Here is a 20,884-nt window from a genome sequence, read left to right as displayed (position 1 = left end):
GCTTCCTGCAGTGTTCAGGTTTTTGTATTTATTTACATAAAAAGATATAGGTGTACAAATTCATTGTTTCTCAAGAATTGCTGAAATCGGCATAGACAGAAAGAGAGATGGAGAAGACCACTTTTGTAATTATTCAAGTTTAATGGCAAAGCATACCTAAAGTACAATTCCATGTAGTCCACTGTTAAAATTATTTAGATGTTTTGGTTCTTGATACTTTATGAACAGTATGTTTTTCATCAATCCCAAACAGAAACTTTGATGTAATTATGTAAATATTTATAGGTTAGTATGCCAAATTTAGAAAAACTGTGAATATTCAAATGATTAGACACCAAATGTACCAAACATAACATTGAAACAATGGGTTAAACAGATTTAAATGCATGTCCTTCTCTGCACTTTATTTTCTTGTTCTGAGAATGATGATGGGAAAGCAAAAACAAGCAAATCAAAATGCATAGTGTAATGTTAAGGCATCATGATATTAATAATGTATCTTAAATTGTGTTTATATTAAATGTTTAAAATTTACATTGACTGCATTAACATTGGAACAGGCTGATTAAAAAATAAACATTATAATTCCACATCCTGCCGGCTTGATCCTACACCTACTGTTTTGCTTAAGATGTGTGTCCTCGAGGTTGCACCCTTCACAACACATATGATAAACTGTAGTTTGGCTTCCGCCATTGTCCCAGCAGAATTATTAATGGCTGTGGTGACCCCCATTCTTAAAAAATATGCCTTGACCATCTAAACATGGGCAATTACAGGCCAATATCTAATTTAACATTCTTAAGCAAAATCCTTGAAAAGGTTGTGGCTTCGCAATTGCGATCATAATTAGATGGTCTTTTTTAACCTTTTCAGTCAGGATTTCGCCCATCTCATAGCACTGAAACGGCTCTTCTTCAGGTGGTTAACGACATTCTTTTGTCCGTGGATTCAGGGTTAAAAAACATCTTTATGCTTCTCAATCTAAGCGCTGCATTTGACATAGTCTTCCATGAAATACTGATCTCTCGGCTTTCTGATATCGGCATCACTGGCATCATTTCCTGACTCATTTCTTACATCAGCGACAGAAAGTACTATATCACCATAAGGGTATAAATCTGCCACTGCTTTGCTTACACAGGGTGTTCCTCAAGGTTCAGTTCTTGGCCCACTATTGTTCATCATCTATATATATCCACTTGGTGACATCATACGCAGGCATGAACTTCAATTTCATTGCTATGCTGATGATATTCAAATTTACCACCAGATCCGATAGGCCATCCCTGCCTGACTCACTCACTGCATGTATCAGAGACATCAAGCATTGGATGTACCTGAATTTCCTCAAATTAAATAATAAAAAAAACTGAGATATTAGTGATTGGCTCTGCTGCCTCATCAAAAGGATGGGCCTGTCCTTTGATATTGATGGAGTTCATGTTAAGCCTTCGTCATCTATTAGTAACCTTGGTGTCTTAATCGACTCAACTCTATATTTTGGCTCTCATATTTCTTCTCTTGTTAAAAACTCTTTTTTCCATCTTCGTAATGCACGTATCTTCGATCTTCTCTCACTTTAGAGGATGCTGAAACCTTAATTCATGCATTAAACACATCACGTCGGATTATTGCAAAGCTCTATTTCTTGGCCTGTCCAAAAAACTTATTGCAAGATTGCAGTATGTTCAAAACTCAGCAGCAAGAGTTCTCACCTCCACCAGGCGTTCTGCTCACATTACTCCTCTGCTTCATGACCTTCACTGGCTACCCGTGGCATCACGTATTCACTTTAAGGTATTACTTCTACGTTTAAGGCATTACATGGTCTTGCACCTCCATATCTGTCTGATCTACTTTACTCTTAACGCCCTGCCCGGTCCCTTCAGCTGAACTTGGGTTATTGTCCATCCCTCATTTCCGGTTGTCTACTGTAGGTGGAAGGTCATTTAGTGTTAATGCTCCTAAATTATGGAATTCACTACCCCTTACACTTCGAAATATCTCATCTGTGGCTACATTCAAGACTCAGCTAAAAACATATCTATTTAAAATGTATTTTGGATGACTATATGTGTCCTTATTGTAATATGTGTGCGGGTGTGTAAATGTATTGTAATGTACAATGTAAAGCGACCTTGAGCTACAGAAAGGCGCTATATAAATAAAACTTCTTCTTCTTCTATATGAAAGGGTTTTGAATATGTATTATAATTGTTAATGGTGAAATTAACTCTTTCACACCCTATGTTGCAGGAACACAACAATATGATCATGCTTTATTTCTACTAGAAATGATAATGAATGAAATAAATGAGTCATTAAAATATTTATTATCAAAGTCTATTTCAATAAACATTGATTCTGCAACATCCAAATAAGTATATGTATATAAATTTGTTGTAGATTAAGTTGTTTTATCTTGAAAGAAATTACTGAATAACTAACAAAAACAAAACAAAATATTCAAAAGAACAAACCGTTTTCCAGCATACTTCTAAATGGTTTTAAGAATAGAATATAGTTGGCAACCTTTATTAATCATAGTCTGAAGATAATCTGACTTAATTTTAATAATAATTTAAAAAAAATCTAATATTACTTCCAGCAGTTTTGAAGAAATATTGAAACCCAATGTCCATTACTTTAGACATCAAATAATAAAATCCTTTGTAATAAAGGTAAATGTCACAATCCTTTGTAAAATAAAGATAGTATGACTTATCTTAATAATGTCACCTAATTTTAAAAGAGTCAAACAATTGCTTATTTCAAGATAAATATAATAGAATCAGAATTATTTGTCTGTTACATGCTGCCACGCTTTATTCATTTTAAAAAGCCTAAGCAGCCTAATTTTTGTATAAAAAAATATTATAATAAAAAACATCAGTGGACTTGTAGTATGTTGTAAATTGTAATCATATTATCCTGCAATTTGGGTGGCACCAAAATCCACAAATTAAGCTGGAATGGATGGGCTACTGGCTCTGAAAATGATAAAAATCCACTATTTGTGTGATACCAACACAGCAAAATGAATTGTGCATTGCTAAAAGAAGCTCTACCAAAGTCACTATCAAGCTTTCGTTCATTGTTATAAATGTATTTGATTTTGAATGTAAGCTCATGTCCTAAATCGCTCAGTCCAAGACTGACACAATCGGACCATGACAATCTGTTGCACAATACTAGCCTATTCATTTGTTGATACTGAATAATTAAGGTAAACCAAACAGTTGAAATGCATTATAAATGATTTATGATTTAGTGTTAAACTTACATACTAACGAACAAATAACTGCCGTATAATTTATTATGCAATGCTAAATTCTGTAATGAGAGACTAGTGTTTGTCTGGCTTTAATGTGGAGCGGAAGTGCGGATCAGCTGATGCTGGAGAGCCATCTTCATCTTCCCGAGCAGAGCAGAGGAGAGGGGGACAGGACAGAAAGAACAGGGGGATCTCGACTCCAAATTGTCAGCTTTTAAAGACATTTTGGATCCAGAGAGCACTGGCTGCTTTGAAACGGAGGACTAGAAAAGAACCGGCCGGTGGCACATGCAGACAAGCGAATGACAAGCTTTTACACACAAAGGAGAAGACATATGAGGCAGCTAGAAGTGGCATAAAGACAAATGTGTTTTCCACAGATGGACATCTGTCTCGGTCGAGGGGTCAAATCTGAATTTTAGTTGTCTGATTTTTTTTTAAACCCACGTTGAGGCAAAATGCTGAGATAAAAGCACTGACCGGTCGTTTGTTTTGGGTAACGTTAATCAGTGGATCGACAAGACTCGGATTAGGGACCAAGGCTTTTGTGCCAAAACATTAAAACAGTGTTATTCCGTCTGATTATGTGTAGGGACAAATAAGCACAGGTCGTGTCAGCGCTTATTTTGACAGTTTTTGAAGTGTTTGGGATTTCGGGTTAGCGGGGACGCTAGCAGGCTAATCGACTAACGTTAGCCTATCGGAGTTAGCAGAGCTACCTCGATCGAAATAAAAACAACCGTACCTGGGTTGTTTTGGGTTAACACAGGTTTACTACGGTGATATGGCCTTATTTAAGAGAAATATCCCTGCAAAGGGTCACTAGGTGTACTTGGGGACCTGTTTTTCTTCACCGCTCTCTTGTTTTGTTAGCCGTAGAGCTGTTGTGGGACTCGAGGCTCAGCTGATAGGACGCACAGAGGAGAGGGGGTTTAAATTAACATTTGAGTGAAAAGAACTCCTGCTTGCTAAAACGACAAGAACTCTGCTAACATGTAAGTGAGTCACTACAGTTCATGCTGTCAAATAACATTATTTGCTATGTAGTTTGAATACTACACTAAAGAGGGGCTTATTGATTTTAAAATCTTATTTCATAAGATTTAAACCTCGACAAAGGTACAGTAATACATATCTGGAGTAATACATAACACTTGACGATGTAAGACACCACTTATATATGGGGAAAAGTCATACGTATATTGGTTTATTAAATCTTTAGCTATGGGTTGTCACTTTTTTCAAGAACAAGACCCCTAAGCGTCTCCAGCAACTGGGGTCTAAAAGCATGGATTAACTCCACTTAACTGCACCGCAGTGATGTGCAAGTGCTCCATCTGACAACCTATATATAGCCTACATTTTTAAGAAACACAGGCTTTCTTGAGGGACTTCGCAGGGTGTTTGGGTTGAGTGTGAGTTTCCCCTCCCCCTGAGCGAGTGTCACTTTCTCAAAACAACAGAAGCTCAGAGGCACGTTCATTTGGAGCTTTCAGGTCTCCACACAGCGGATGTGATGGAACTGATGTTCGCTGAGTGGGAAGACGGAGAGAGGTTCTCCTTTGAAGATTCGGACCGTTTTGAGGAGGACTCCCTGTGCTCATTCATATCAGAGGCGGAAAGCCTCTGCCAGAACTGGAGAGGATGGAGGAAACAGTCTGCCGGCCCAAATTCACCCACTGTGAAGATTAAAGGTAATGGAATATTGTCTTTGTGTGCTGTGAAATGCTTTATGTGCTGTCATTGTAACGTGAGCACACCGTTCCTTGGCATGGCTGCACTTTTGACCTTAGGATGTATTCTTAACTTATGGATAAGAGTAAGACTGTCACGTGACCTGCATGTTCAGAACTAACAAGTGAAACTGCCTCCAAACATGGCCCTATTTGGACAATTTAATTAACCTTTGTATGTCTTGGAGATATTTGTGACTAATTTTTTGATAAAGAATACACATTAAATATCACTAGTGGAGTTAGGCATTGTCAAGAATATAAGAATACATTTTGTATATTATTATAGTAAGTTTCCCATCTTTGTGTTAAATTTATTTTTTTGAAGGTCAGTTATGGCCTTATTTAAACGTTGGCTTGTAACATGTTTAGCATCTTAAATATATTAATCAAATATAAATACTGTTCTCTATGATAGGGTGCAGTGAGGTAAAATGCTCCTCTGATATAATTTTATCTTTCATCTTATAGCATAGCAACTAAAGCCACTACACTACTTTCATACACCTGTAGTACCACAGCACATTGTTTTGCATGTTGAGATGAATTGATTTGTTGCAATGATTTTGCAAAGTGAGACCATAGTGACTTTCAGACACTATGGAGATTTATTTGTGAATTAAATATGCATGTAAAAATGTTTCTTTAAGATGCAGATCATCTGTTAACAAATTACAGAGTAATACAGCAGTTTTTTATAACAAAAATAATATATAAGATATTATTAAATACCTAAAGTGATTTTAATTAAGCAGAAAAAAAAATTAAGTCTTTAAACATTTTATTTACTAAATTTGTATTTTTACAGCAATATTCAATGTGTTTTTTTCTGTTATAATTTCTTAAAAGGAGTCCTAAAAAAATCTTGTATTTTTAATTGTTTTCAATGTGAGTGAAATTTGACTTGAAGATCACAGGTAAGTTAAATGTCAGAGGACAATAGTAAACTTAAAGGGATAGTTCACCCACAAATGAAAATTGTCATTTACTTGCGCTCAAATGTTGTCCCAAACCTGTAAGACTGTCGTTCATCTTTGTAACCCAACTGAAGATATTTTTAATCAAATCTGAGACATTTCTGTTTGTTCATTGACATCTACACAACTACTATTTGGATGCTTCAAAATGTTCACAAAGCGATTGTAAAACTAATTCATATGAATTGAGTGGTTTAGTCCAAATTTTCTGAAGAGACACGATCACTTTATATGATGAACAGATTGAATTTAGGCTTTTGTTCACATATAAACATTGATCAGCAAACATAAACAGAATTTCAACTAACCTGCTTGATGCGTGAGAAGAACAAACCACTTATGGAAGCTCAAACGTGCTGCGTAACACGAGAATGTGCCTCATTAGGACATGCTTGAGCTTCCGTTTATGTTAGATGTGTGCGTTGATGAATGTGTTTATGTGTTAAATGTGTTTATACACTAAACAGAATAAATCTGTTTAGTGTATAAAGCCATTGTGTCTCTTCAGAAAATTTGGACTAAACCACTCAATTAATATAGATTAGTTTTGCAAACTCTCTCTATGAACATTTTGAAGCGTCAAAGTGGTAGTTGCGTAGCTCTCAATAGAGGGACAGAAATCATCATTAAAAATATATTTGAGATCCGAAGATGAACGAAAGTCTTACAGTTTTGGAACGACATGAGGGTGAGTAAATGATGACAGAATTTTCGTTTTTGGTTAAACTAACCCTTTAAAAGGGATAGTCCCCCCCCCCCCCCCCCAAAAAAAAAAAAGTCATTTGCTCATCCTGATGTCTTTCCAACCCTGTATGACTTAAGTTGTTTTGTGAACTAAAATAAGATATTTTCAAAAATGTATTTTTTCCCCCATACCATGAAAGTCAATGGGTTGTTTGAACCCCAACATTCTTCAAAATATCTTCTTTTGTGTTCCGCAGAAGAAAGTCATACAGGCTTGAAACAACATGAGGGTAAGTAAAAGATGACAATTTATATTTGGATGAACTGTCCCTTTATTATATTGACTAGAAAAAGCAATGTCCAATTGTTATGAATTTATGCATTTCTTTTTATTTCTGGTTTAACTCAGATTTGTCTCTATACAAATGTTTTACAGTATCCCATAGCTTATTTTTCTAGCAGTAAATCTAGATCTTTGATATTGCAGCACAACTGTGATGTGTTAAAATCATGTTTGAAACAACTTTGAGTTGCATTTGGTCAGTCACTCTGTATTACTGCAAATTCTTTAAACTGCTGAAACTCCATCCCACCAAGCGCCCCATGCTGTGCATGTGTCCTGAGAGTTGTCAGTCGTGAAGGGAGAGATCTGTGCTGGACTGGTGCAGATCTGTGAGTGGAGCATGTAGCATTTGTTGGATAAGTTAAGGGGGTTTGGAAAGGAAGGCCTGTGTGGTGTTTAGATTGAGAGTGAGTGAGTGTTGTGGGGGGTTGGGTGGAGTTGAGCAGCAGAGGGCTGTAAAAAGATCTTTGTCTTGTGCAGGTCACTGCCTCAGAGCAGAGGATTGTGGTTAAACAAAAAAAGCCACATTTGATCAATCTGCATAATGCTGCTGATCTTGCACAGCCCAGTATTAGACACCAAATCCCCCTGTTTTATCATAATCTGTTCTAAAAGTAAATCAGAGGTATATCACGTGCCCGTTTTCTTGGCACTGGAACTGAGGGAACACAATCACTCAGACGTAGCTGTTTATATAGCACTCTGTGAGCTGGGTGTCTTTGTTCTCTGGTTGTTGGGCAGCAGGCGGTAGGGTTTGGAGCAGTGAGACGGCAGACTGCTCATGAGAGACTGTCTCACCTATTCACTGCCTCACAAAAGACAAAGCTGTCTCGTAGCCTGTGTTAACTCCTTTTCTGTTGGTCACCATGGTTAAGTCAGACAAGATTGGCTATGAGGTTGCCACCTGATTCATTGGGATCTCGCTCACACTTATTCACATTGTTGCTGAGCAGCTGTTTGTTGGCAGCACCTTTAATGAGTCACCTGTCCCCTGTGAAGTTGTTGTCTCTATGACTCCCACTGTCTGTCTATAATGTATTCTTGTATCTACTTGTGGTCTGGGTAATTCATCTCCAAAGTAGTTTAGCGTTTCATCTTTTGGCGGTTGGTTTTAGATTATGTGGGTGGCTGGTAATGGTTTGGTTTGCTTCTATTTGACCATGACACGTTTCAGTGCTTTGCTTAATAGCCGAAACACCAGGTTGTAGGTAGACAGAGTAATGGTAAAATGTTAAGTTGCATGTTGTCAATAATTTTGCATCCTCTTTTTTTCCTGAAGGTAATATCATAGCATCATTTTTGACAGTACTTGACATTGACAGTTGTGCTTTTTGGTTAAGGGTGATTGATTTAACCCTAGATAAAACTGTGAGTGTAACTTGGCCCTTTTTTAATAACATGGTCACACTTTGTGGAAATGGACAGTCCTGCTGATTTTCCTTCACGAGGAATCAGATAAATGATTCCTGTGTTAGAAAACCTTTGAAATTGAGGAGCTTGTTTCCTTTTTAGAATGCATTCGTTTAGATCAGTGGTTCTCAACTCCAGTCCTCGGGACCCGCTGCTCTGCATATTTTATATGTCTCTCTTATCTGACACACTCAGTTCAGTTCAAAGGCTGCGTTTACACTTCATCAAGCAGATCGGATCATTAGCCAATCAGGACATGGTGCGTTTATATTTGTTCACATTAAGCAGCCTCTGTATCTGGATAACCGATCGGATTTCCGTTTCCCGCATAATATTTAAATCAGGTCTGTGGCACGACACCAGATTAATAGTATAAGATGATACAAGTTAAACAACATCCCAATTGCTTTCACTCACTAACTTTACTTTCATATGCAATCTCCATTAATTAGATCAAATTATATTTTTTGAAAGAAGGAATACTTCCAGAGTTGATCTTACAAAAATAACTGGGTTGATCATGTTAAACAAGTCACATCATCGATCATCTGGGTTTAAGGTTGCGTGCAATGACTATATTGACAGAAATGGGAGATTGCTAAACATGCTGAAACAATAAAAACATTCAACATTTAAAACATTAAAAAATTCCGATTCCGATTATTCCTCTGGCAAGTGCAGCTCTTCATTAAGATCTCATGACTGACTGTGAGTGTACAGGCGATCGCCTCGTTCAGATAATGTTGCACAATTAAAATGAAAAATGACACACATAAATAAACTGTTTTAAAGATTGACGTTTATTGTTCAAATAAGTTTAATTTCGTGTCTAAACTGCGTCTGGCCATTACTTTCTGACAGTCACGCGGGGAGACTAGGCGGGGATTTAAATTACGTTCACCTGTGAATGCAGACACGATGGCTGGATTGCGTTTACATTACACTGAGATCTGATCACAATGCGTCCTCGACTACCTCCGAACCGGGACACGCTGATCGGATAACATTCCGATCATATGTGCGTTTACACTTGTCTTTTCAATGTGTATGTGGACAATATCCAGATACAGGTCGCATGTTAATGCCAAGTGTAAACGCAGTATGGCTGCGTTTACACTTGGCATTAACATGCGACCTGTAAACGCAGCCATAGAGTCTATCCTAACGAGCTGAGGATCTGAATCAGGTGTGTTAAATAAGGGAGACATACACAATATGCAGAGCAGTGGGTCCCGAGGACTGGAGTTGAGAACCACTGGTTTAGATTACTGTAAATAACTTACATTGTAGGTTACACTACTGCCAGTTCACTACTTTTGCTCCAGAATGAATTCTACATTCCAGAATGAATCTGAGCAAGTCATTGAATCTGTCAATCTGCTGATTCGTTCAAAAACACAAAGACAATCACTTATTTCATTCCTGAATGAATCAGCTTGTTGGAATGAATTGGTTGAATGAATGATTCAATGATTTACTCATAGGCCCAAAATTGTGATATTTGCATTTGTCTGCTTATCAAATATGTTCAGTATTTGGCCCAAGTTTTCAAGTGGGCATGAAGACGTTTGGGTAGAACTTTGATGACCCAGTGGGACACCCTTAAATAGGGTAACTTCACTTGTTTTGTTTTGTGAAGTTTCTTGAATGAATCAGTGTTTTTGAACAAATCAGTTTACTGAATGATTTAATGACTCACTCAAAAAGATTTACTTTCTACATGTAACCACAGAAGAGTCACAGAAAAATCGATTAATGCACTTAATTTACAAGTTATTTAGTGCAAGTTTGTGTCCTTAATGTTTTTATTATGTAGTAACCCTTATATAAAAACAGTAAGACAGTTGAGGCTTTTGTACCATTTATACTAGTATAATCAGGTCTAAATGTTATTTTCAGGCACAACATGCAGTGGTTACAATATATTACATTTAAAAAAAAAAATGTAGTAGCATGCTTTGGCTTCATGTGGCAGTTGTATAGTGACAGCAAACCAGTGCATTGTCTGTGTGAATGTAATGTGAGATGCGGCTCTAAGGTGACCGAGTACAGTGGATTACAGTGCCATTGCCTAAAGCTCTGTTATGATAATGACCTGATGTTGGTGTTTATTTCAGATGGATCTTGCTATTATCTTATGAGATAAGTATGTCACTACTGCCTTGCAGCTCAATATAAGAAAAGTTTTATTATATGTGCTGCCTCTGAAACCTGTGGTTGAGTTCACTTTAGGCTGTAGGCACAGATATTCAGTTGCTCTTAAAGGAGTGTTTTTTTTAGTCTGAGTATTTTTCATTATTAATGCCTGGCGACTCTTATCATTGTCTGGAGGAAATTAGTGACTTGAAACCAGGACCCTGCAGGATACCCCCCACCCTTTCTCAGCGGACAGCATTTAGTCCCTGTTGGCAACTCTCCAGTTTTCTCTCTATTTAGCCTTGTTGAGTGTATATGAACCGTCTGGTTTAGGAACAAAATAGGTTGCCTGAGGTCTTGAACCTCACTTCTCAGTCCTGTTCACTCCATTTCAAAATAAGTCATTTGAACTGCAGCCATCTGTGTGACTATTGTTCAACTATTCGACAGAGATGCCAAGTAGTTTTGATTGTTTAATGCAGAGTGGCTGTGACCGGAATGTAGTGATTTTATCAACCTACTGATCTAGCCGTCTCAAGGCCTGTTCATGCCAACACGAATGTTCGGCATGAGAATTTGGTCAGATTGGTCTGGTTCTGGGTTCATCCTCAGCTATTCACTGTCGCTTAGCAAAATATTCTTTTCGTGACCACCACCAAATCATAGTTTTACATAACAGCAACAGCTCTACGCATGTGACCACACACAAAAAAAATTGGTGTAGGATTTAGCCTACTTTGAAACTATTTTCACTCAGAAATTGCTAGTAAATTTCACTAATTATTACAAATAAATGGCAAGTAGCACTGAATTAAACGTGTGTGGCTGTTTGTGTCGGTCTGAACAGACGCTTTAACAGCTGTTCTTTCAAATTAAAATTTTTATTGCACAGAACTTTCACACTGAATATTTGTCTTTGTGTGAACAGGCCTTCAGATTGCTGCTAAATAGCCATCGATGTCATTAATTTTTTGAGTATGTAGTTTATCTGAAGCAGAAACTGTAACTCAGATGTCACTTCCTTTCTTAGATGGACAAGTCATCCCTCTGGTGGAGCTATCAGCCAAGCAGGTGGCATTCCATATTCCGTTCGAAGTGGTGGAAAAGGTCTATCCTCCCGTTCCTGAGCAGCTCCAATTGCGGATTGCCTACTGGAGCTTTCCAGAGAACGAAGAGGACATCAGGTAAAAGCCCACAGACCTTGTAACTGCTAATAAACACTGGCCGGTCCAAAAAAAGTCACTGTTTGGATTTAAATAGGCAAATGATTAAGAGTCTATGGAAATAACATCACAACATTTATTTCCATTAAGAGGTGCATCAATTTTTGGTCAAGATCTTGTATTGACAACGCAAGAAGAGTCATGCACTCTGTAAAGTCTGCTCCAATACATCCCAAATACTTTCAAAGAATTTGAGGTCTGGGCTCAGAGGTGCCAATTCATGTGTGAAAATGATTCTTCATGCTCCCTCCAAACCATACTTTCACAATTTGAGCCTGATGAATATTGGCTTTGTCATCCTGGAATATGGCCATGATATGTCTTCCTACATGGTTGTTTAAGAAATGAAAAGCTAAACACTCCATCAAATAGTGTTAGAAGAACTGTTGCCAAACATATAACAAGCTAAAAACATAATATTCACTGCAATAATGATCCAGTCATAGACTCTTAAGCATTTGACCGGGCAGTGTATTATTTTAAATACTTGTGCTTTACCTTTATGCTTAACCAGATTACCAGAATGCCTATTAAGATATAGAGTATGACCTGCTGAATGCTCGGTTTAATTTCCTTCTCCTTTCTGTTTGTGCAGATTATACTCTTGTTTGGCCAATGGCAGCCCTGATGAGTTCCAGCGTGGTGAGCAGCTCTATAGAGTGAGAGCTGTTAAAGACCCTCTGCAGATAGGTGAGAAATCAAAGACATTTAAGTATTTATTGTGTCACGAGTGGTGGGTTTTTGACCAAAATGTTCGGAAAGTGGCTTTAGGTGAATTGCTTTGCTGCACTGAACACTTCTCACATACACTCACCGGCCACTTTATTAGGTACCCCATGCTAGTAACGGGTTGGACCCCCTTTTGCCTTCAGAACTGCCTCAATTCTTCGTGGCATAGATTCAACAAGGTGCTGGAAGCATTCCTCAGGGAGTTTGGTCCATATTGACATCATGGCATCACACAGTTGCCGCAGATTTGTCGGCTGCACATCCATGATGCGAATCTCCCGTTCCACCACATCCCAAAGATGCTCTATTGGGTTGAGATCTGGTGACTGTGGAGGCCATTTTAGTACAGTGAACTCATTGTCATGTTCAAGAAACCAATTTGAAATGATTAGAGCTTTGTGACATGGTGGAAGTAGCCATCAGAGGATGGGTACATGGTGGCCATAAAGGGATGGACATGGTCAGAAACAATGCTCAGGTAGGCCGTGGCATTTAAACGATGCCCAATTGGCACTAAGGGGCCTAAAGTGTGCCAGGAAAACATCCCCCACACCATTACACCACCACCAGCCTGCACAGTGGTAACAAGGCATGATGGATCCATGTTCTCATTCTGTTTACGCCAAATTCTGACTCTAACATCTGAATGTCTCAACAGAAATCGAGACTCATCAGACCAGGCAACATTTTTCCAGTCTTCAACTGTTCAATTTTGGTGAGCTCTTGCAAATTGTAGCCTCTTTTTCCTATTTGTAGTGGAGATGAGTGGTACCTGGTGGAGTCTTCTGCTGTTGTAGCCCATCCGCCTCAAGGTTGTGCGTGTTGTGGCTTCACAAATGCTTTGCTGCATACCTCGGTTGTAACGAGTGGTTATTTCAGTCACTGTTGCCCTTCTATCAGCTCGAACCAGTCTGGCCATTCTCCTCTGACCTCTGGCATCAACAAGGCATTTCCGCCCACAGAACTGCCGCTCACTGGATGTTTTTTCTTTTTCGGACCATTCTCTGTAAACCCTAGAGATGGTTGTGCGTGAAAATCCCAGTAGATTAGCAGTTTCTGAAATACTCAGACCAGCCCTTCTGGCACCAACAATCATGCCACGTTCAAAGTCACTCAAATCACCTTTCTTCCCCATACTGATGCTCGGTTTGAACTGCAGGAGATTGTCTTGACCATGTCTACATGCCTAAATGCACTGAGTTGCCGCCATGTGATTGGCTGCTTAGAAATTAAGTGTTAACGAGCAGTTGGACAGGTGTACCTAATAAAGTGGCCGGTGAGTGTATATCTTAAATGTTTTTTATAGGATACAAATCTTAAAATCGCACCCTAAATAAGCCATCCTTGTGTTTAGAGTCATCTTTGGCTCTGTACATGTTCAATGCCAAGTCTTCAAATAGCCTGAGAGAGAACCAGAGGCATGGGACATAAGGCTGAGTGTATGTGTAAGTGGTTCAGGCTGTGTGAATGAATGCTGTTGTTGGAGGCAGTGGGCCATACAGCAGCAGAGGGAAATCATGATGCAGCTGGCCCAAATCTGACCTAGCCTTTGCACACGCACACACACACACCCTTCAGGGGTCTGCCTGCCTGATTCACAGTGTTTAGACTGCCCGTAGAATTCAGACAACTTTTCAAAAGGCTAAAACAAACCTTTAAACTCTTTCAGGATTAGTGATAAATCAAATGAATTTTTGAAAGAAGTCTCTTATGCTCACCAAGGCTGTATTTATTTGATCAAAATACAGTAATACTGTGAAATATTAAAAAATATATTTTAAAATGCAATTTATTCATGTGAGGGCAAAGGTGATTTTTTTTTTTAGCAGCCATTACTTTAGTCTTCGGTGTCACAAGATCCTTCAGAAATCATTCTTATACTGATTTGGTGCTCCGATAACTTTTCTGTGCTGCTTCAATATTTTTGTGGAAACTGATACATTTTTACAGGATTCTTTGATTAATAAAAAGTAAAAAAGAACAGCATTTATTTGAAGTAGAAATATTTTGTAATATTATAAATCTCTATTTAATCCATGCTTGCTGAATAAAAGTGCACATTTCCATATAAAAAAAAAATCATATTGACCCAAACCTTTTGAACGGTTATGTATATCAGTAGGTATAGGTAATTTTGAGATCTGCGTTTGTTTGATAATGAACATTGAGACAAAGCAGTTACATTTTATATTGCAATATATTGGTCACCTTATAAAAACACGGACGTGGTGGAGTTAGATGTGTTGCCATCTTTAACTAGGAAAGTTTGCACAGTTTAACTTGAAATTTTCAAATTTGTCAATGCAAACTTATCCATTTTGGGGGGGCTCAAGGTTAGAAATGTGTAATTAATAATGAGTCAGATACTTCCAAGTAAGTTGTGTCGGTAACACTTTACAATAAGGTTTCATTGGTTAACATTAGTTAATGTATTAACTAACATGAACTAACAATGAACAAACATTTGTTACAGTATTTATAAATCTTTGTAAATGTTAGTTAATAAAAATACAGTCAATGTTTGTTCATGTTAGTTCACAGTGCATTTAACTAATGTTAACAACCACAACTATTGATTTTAATAATTTATTAGTAAATGTTGAAATTATAAATCATTTTGATTAATAAATGCTGTAGAAGTCTTGTTTATTCTCATTTCACGTTAACTAATGAAACCTTATTTTAAAGAGTTACCAATGTGTCCGTAGCTTTAATATAGTGATCTTGCTGTTTAAACATCGTAACTTTCTAGAGGGAAAAACCCAACTAGCTTGTTCCTCAGAAGCATACTTTAGGTTTTTAGTTGCATTTTGACCCCTCTGTGTGTTTGGTTCTTCTGATTTATGCGAGTTTCGCTCACTGCTTTTTTGTTTACAGTGTGGTAGCAGATTGTTAGGGGGATTTATTATCAATTATATGATTCTGAAAATACCATAAAAAAATCCTGTAACTGCCCTGGCCAATCAGTGACAACCCACCACACTGACCTCCTAACTGCCCGTCAAGACCTAATCAAACGTTTTCAGTCACTCCACCAAAGTGTAGCCAGAGCGGTCTGACATAGAACAGCTGCACCTAAAAGGGAAGTGTTTCCAAAACTCTTCCCATTGCACTGTGTTTAACCTCATGCCCAATGCCCTCATGTCATGCCCAAACTTCTTGGTTGTTACTGACCTATTAGTCTATTCAACAAACATTTCTGCATTGCCCACTGGGATATGAGTCAGCTAGACCCATTCAATCACTTAATATGTGGTTCATGTGAGGTAAATTATCAGTTTAATCAGAGATTCGGTTTACCATGACTGTAACAATATCACTAATACTAACATTATATTCTTTAATGATGTGTAACTAATGACAACTGTCACAGCCCGGCTCCGAGGTTGTGACAAAGAAGCGGGACGCAAAACCTCAATCAAGAGATGACCAATTTATTTACCAAACAAAAAGCACAATAAACACAAAATGCCGGCAACAACACAAAACATGTAAAGGGAAAAGCACGCAGGAGGGAGAACCCCTCGCTCGTTCCTCCTGAAGGCAGGGAGCCGGAAGCTTTTATCAGGAAGAGAAACTCCCACCGCAGGTGTCCTCCATCCGCGCTCAGGATTGAAGCCCCGCCCCACTGAAACACAGACATAACACAAACAAGTATGCAGGCCGTCACACTCCCCCCCCATAAAAAGGGGAACCCCAGAAGGAAACCCGACAACAATAAATATTACTCCCACTTAAACTCAAAACAATTATCCCACCCCCTACCAACATTCCAGGATAAATAAATGAATACTTAACTAGCCATTACTATTCCAATCATCCGCATCTTTCAGTCCCACTTCTGGTTCAGCAGTCGATATACCTAAAAGGCAATTTAAAGAATCCAGAAGAGGCAAACGACTATAAGTACCAAACAATTACCCTAGCGGCGCCCTAGACAGCGCGTCCGCAATTATATTGTCCACTCCCTTCACATAGCGAACGTCCAAGCAATAGGACTGCAAAAACAATGACCATCGAATCAATCTTTGGTTCGGACACTGTAAAGAATTTAAGAAAGTCAACGGATTATGATCGGTAAAGACCACCACAGGAGCACTACCACTAACATAAACATCAAAATGTTTTAGAGCCAAAATCAGAGCAAGCGTCTCCTTTTCGATCACAGAATAATTCCCCTGGTAACGATTAAATTTCTTTGAAAAGAAACTAACCGGCCTCTCAATACCACAGTCATCCTCTTGCATGAGGACCCCAGCCCCTACCTGGCTTGCATCCACATACAATTTAAACGATCTGTCTAAACGTGGCGCCGCTAACACTGGAGCGGTACATAAGAGCGTTTTGACATGTTGGAAGGCACTTTGACAAACAGAGGACCAGAAAAAGTTGACTTTATCCCTCAACAAATCAGTGAGAGGTGCTACAACGCTAGAAAAGTTTCTACAGAATGCTCTGTAATAACCTACCAGCCCCAGAAAACGCATCAGCTCTTTTTTAGTTGTTGGAACTGGAAACTGCTCCACCGCCTGAATTTTTGCATTCACCGGACGCACCTGCCCCTGCCCAACTACTCGGCCAAGATAAGTCACGGTCGCCCTCGCAAACTCACACTTTGCGAGATTGACCGTGAGCTTTGCCTCCGCCAAACGAGTAAACAATTCCCGCATACGTTCCAAGTGACTATCCCAGGTGTTTGAATAAATGACTACATCGTCAAGATATACAGCGCAACCCTGCATGTCACCTACAACGTGATTCATGAGACGCTGAAAGGTCGCAGGTGAATTACGAAGCCCAAACGGCATTACCTTATACGAATATAAGCCCTTTGGGGTAATAAACGCAGCAATCTCACGAGCACGTCTAGACAAGGGCACCTGCCAGTAGCCTTTAAGGAGATCAAACTTACTGACAAATTTCGCAGCACCCACCTGATCGATGCAGTCATCCATTCTCGGGAGGGGAAACGAGTCCGGCTTGGTAACAGAATTAACTTTACGGAAATCAGTGCAAAAACGCATAGTACCATCCGTTTTAGGAACAAGTATACAGGGAGAAGCCCAGCTAGAAAAACTAGGTTCAGCAATGTTATTTTCCAACATATATTTTAACTGTTCCTCCATTTGCTTTTGTTTGTCCATATTTACCCGATAGAATCTCTGCTTTATTGGCTTCTCAGCGTCCACCTCAATGTCATGTTCTATCAGATGAGTGCACGTCGGTGAATCAGAAAATAAACAAGAAAAACAATTAATTAATTCTGTCAACTGCTCCGCACGTGCCGCCGGCAAATGAGCAAACAACTTCTCCAGTTCAGCCAAAGTCTGTGAGTTATTAAAACCACCTATAGACATTTCTTCTACCTCATCCAATGTTTCCTCAATGTCTCTACCGTCAGTTTTAACTGGACCTGTAGAGACCGCGACACATGTCGCCTGAGCTTGAACTACTGTATGAGGACCACTACACGCAGAAGGCTGAGGTACACTAGTAAAATATGGCTTTAGTAAATTCACATGACAAAGCTGTGTACTTTTCCTACGCTCCGGAGTTGCAATAATGTAATTTTGCTCTGACACCTGCTTTACAATCGTATAAGGTCCTGCAAACTTTGCCTGAAATGGAGAACTAATTACCGGAAACAGAGCCAACACCTGGTCCCCCCGGCTAAACGTGCGTAACTCAGCATGCCGATCATACCACGATTTCATTTTCTCCTGAGATGACGCCAAATTTGTTTTCGCTAACATCCCAGCTGTATAAAGGCGATGTCGAAACCCATTAACAAAATCTATCAAGTTTACAGGAGGTTCAACATCCTTCCAACCATCTGCCAATGCTCCTAAGGGACCCCGCACTTTATGCGCAAACACAAGCTCATTCGGGGAAAACCCCAAGCTCTCCTGTGTAACTTCTCTAGCTGAAAGCATTAACCAGGAAAGACCTTCCTCCCAGTCCCCACCTAATTCAGTGCAATACGCTCGTAACAGGGATTTTAACGTTTGATGGAAACGTTCTAACGCCCCCTGACTCTGCGCATGATAGGCCGAGGCTTGAACATGACGAACACGAAGTTGTTTTAAAACCTGACTGAACATATGGGAGGAGAAATTAGATCCTTGATCTGATTGAACTACCCTTGGAATGCCGAAAATCGAAATAAACTGAGAAAGTGCACGAACCACAGACCTAGTAGTTATCGTGCGTAAAGGATATGCCGCAGGATAACGGGTACTCTGACACATCACTGTTAGTAAATAATTTGCCCCCGATTTCGATCTAGGCAAAGGACCTACGCAGTCAATTATAAGATGTTCAAACGGCTGGCCTACTGCAGGAATAGGAAATAACGGAGCAGGTTTTAACGTCTGATTCGGTTTATCGGTAAGCTGACACGTATGACAAGTTTTAATATAGGCGGAAACATCTTTTTTTACACGAGGCCAAAAAAAATGTCTCAACACTCTGTCATAAGTTTTATTAACGCCCGCATGCCCAGATTCATTATGTGCCACCTTCAAAACCGCCTCACGAAATCTTAATGGCAGCACAACCTGAAGAAGCGGTTCCCCAAGGACTTTACCTTTATGATCCACCCACTTTCTCACTAACAATGAGTTCTGGAGAAAATATCCACTGACACTATCCTCTATCTCAGCGTCGGGCTTCACGTGCTGAAACAGCTCAGATAAAGAGGAATCCCCCTGTTGCTCTGAGACCAACTCACTGCAAGATACAGACAAAGGGAAATCAGCCAAAGGCAAGTACATTCTTTTCAAAGGCTTATTCGCACAAGACAGTGCGGTAGATTCCTCATCAATTTTTACGCGCGACATAGCACGCGTTACCGCACAAGCCGTAAAAACTTCAGGAAAATCCAACCTGCCTTCATCCAGCTCCTGACCTAACCAATGTTTTTCCTCCACCGCCCCCAACGGTGGGATATCGGGCCAAATCCGATCACCTGCTAGTTTGTTACCAAGAATAACGGTGACTCCTTCAATCGGCAACGCCGGACGCACCGCCAGTGCGGCCTCACCCTGAAACAGATCACATTCAAGCATCACTTTATGCAGTGGCACATGCAAAACATTTAACCCCATTCCCCGAACTGGCACTAAGCTACCCAATTCTGACTCCCGAGAAAAGGGCAACACATCGGCCAGAATAAAGGAATCAAATGCTCCTGTGTCTCTTAAAATTTTGACAGGCACTTTTACCCCACTGCCTAACAAAGACACAAACCCTGTTCTAACAAAAGGCTGGTACGAATTCAGCACTGCAGAACACAAAGTTTTAGTTTGTCCAAAAGTATTCCCATCAGACGAACTTGAGTCACACGAACGCACAGGGGCCGCTAAACCCGTACCTTTAGCCGAAGCACCTGAAACAAATGTCGGCTTAGATTTAAGTACATAACAGTCAGCTTTCCAATGACCCCGTCTATGGCAATATTGACAAAATTTATCTGAGTCACGCAAACTATTATTTCTATTTTCTGACTGGAATCCTCTACTCTTGCGCGACCCAATCTCGTCCGACACATTAACATTTGGCAAACTGTAATTTGGCTGGGACTCGTACTGATCAAAAATGCGTTTGTGCATTAACACATAATCGTCTGCAAGCATTGCCGCCTTGGTTGCAGTTGGTGCTTTTTGTTCACTAACATAGACTGCAACGTGACTGGAAACCGAATTTTTAAATTGTTCCAAAACAATTAAATTGTACAACCCCTCAAAATCACTGACTTCGGCAGCAGAACACCAACGGGAAAAATGCATTTGTAAATCACGAGCAAACTCCAGATAACTCTGTTTCTCACTTTTCTTCCAAGTTCTAAATTGCTGCCTGTAAAATTCTGGAACACGTTCATAGGCTTTCAATACTGCTGCCTTGACTTCCACATAATCCTGACTATCCTCCACAGTTAACGACGAATACGCCTCTTGTGCTTTACCTGTCAATACAGTCTGAAGCATTAACGCTCTGGCCGCATCTGGCCATTTACACGCATCGGCAATTCGTTCAAAAAGTACAAAAAAAGAATCAGGATCTCTTTCGCAAAATTTCGGTACAAGCCGCAAATGTCCTACGACATCAAAACCAGAAACACCCCTATTTGAAAAAGAAGTTGACCGTGCATACACATCTGTACCGGCTGCAGCACCTTCCCTGTCCGTTTCAAGTCTAAATTCCAAATCAAGCTTTGCCTGCATTGTTTCCTGTCGCATTTTTTCCACTGCCAAATCCCTATCTATTTCGACCTTCACTTTGAACCTTTCATGCTCAATTTGCATGCTAAGCAACTCTTTTTGCTGTTCAAATGTTAAATTTGAAGTCGACATAGAAAGTGAAGGTAACGATAC

The 20,884-nt window shown here is 39.5% G+C and overlaps 1 protein-coding gene across 10 annotated transcripts in view; it reads left to right on the top strand.

Annotated features, from left to right (window-relative positions):
• Positions 1 to 4,433: 4,433 nt before the first annotated feature.
• The window catches only part of zswim8 (zinc finger, SWIM-type containing 8), a 71,237-nt gene continuing 54,786 nt past the window's right edge, over positions 4,434 to 20,884 (top strand). For 6 of the 10 annotated variants that reach the window (XR_008807542.1, XM_056256313.1, XM_056256310.1 and 3 more), the window contains exons 1-4: positions 4,434 to 4,971; positions 6,929 to 6,961; positions 11,591 to 11,744; positions 12,379 to 12,473. Coding sequence is in view for 9 of the 10 variants with exons in the window: in XM_056256313.1 (XP_056112288.1) it covers positions 4,794 to 4,971; positions 6,929 to 6,961; positions 11,591 to 11,744; positions 12,379 to 12,473 (460 nt within the window). In the remaining variant the exon portion in view is untranslated. The remainder of the gene's footprint in view (positions 4,972 to 6,928; positions 6,962 to 11,590; positions 11,745 to 12,378; positions 12,474 to 20,884) is intronic. The other 4 variants (XM_056256315.1, XM_056256314.1, XM_056256312.1 and 1 more) reach the window with 1 other exon arrangement.

The sequence above is a fragment of the Rhinichthys klamathensis genome, unplaced genomic scaffold, assembly GCF_029890125.1.
Source record: "Rhinichthys klamathensis goyatoka isolate OS25496 unplaced genomic scaffold, OSU_Roscu_1.1 h1tg000126l_1, whole genome shotgun sequence".
In the NCBI taxonomy this organism is placed as follows: domain Eukaryota; kingdom Metazoa; phylum Chordata; class Actinopteri; order Cypriniformes; family Leuciscidae; genus Rhinichthys; species Rhinichthys klamathensis.
The sequence above is the reverse complement of the archived record's forward strand: the minus strand, read 5'-3'. Positions and strand labels throughout refer to the sequence as shown.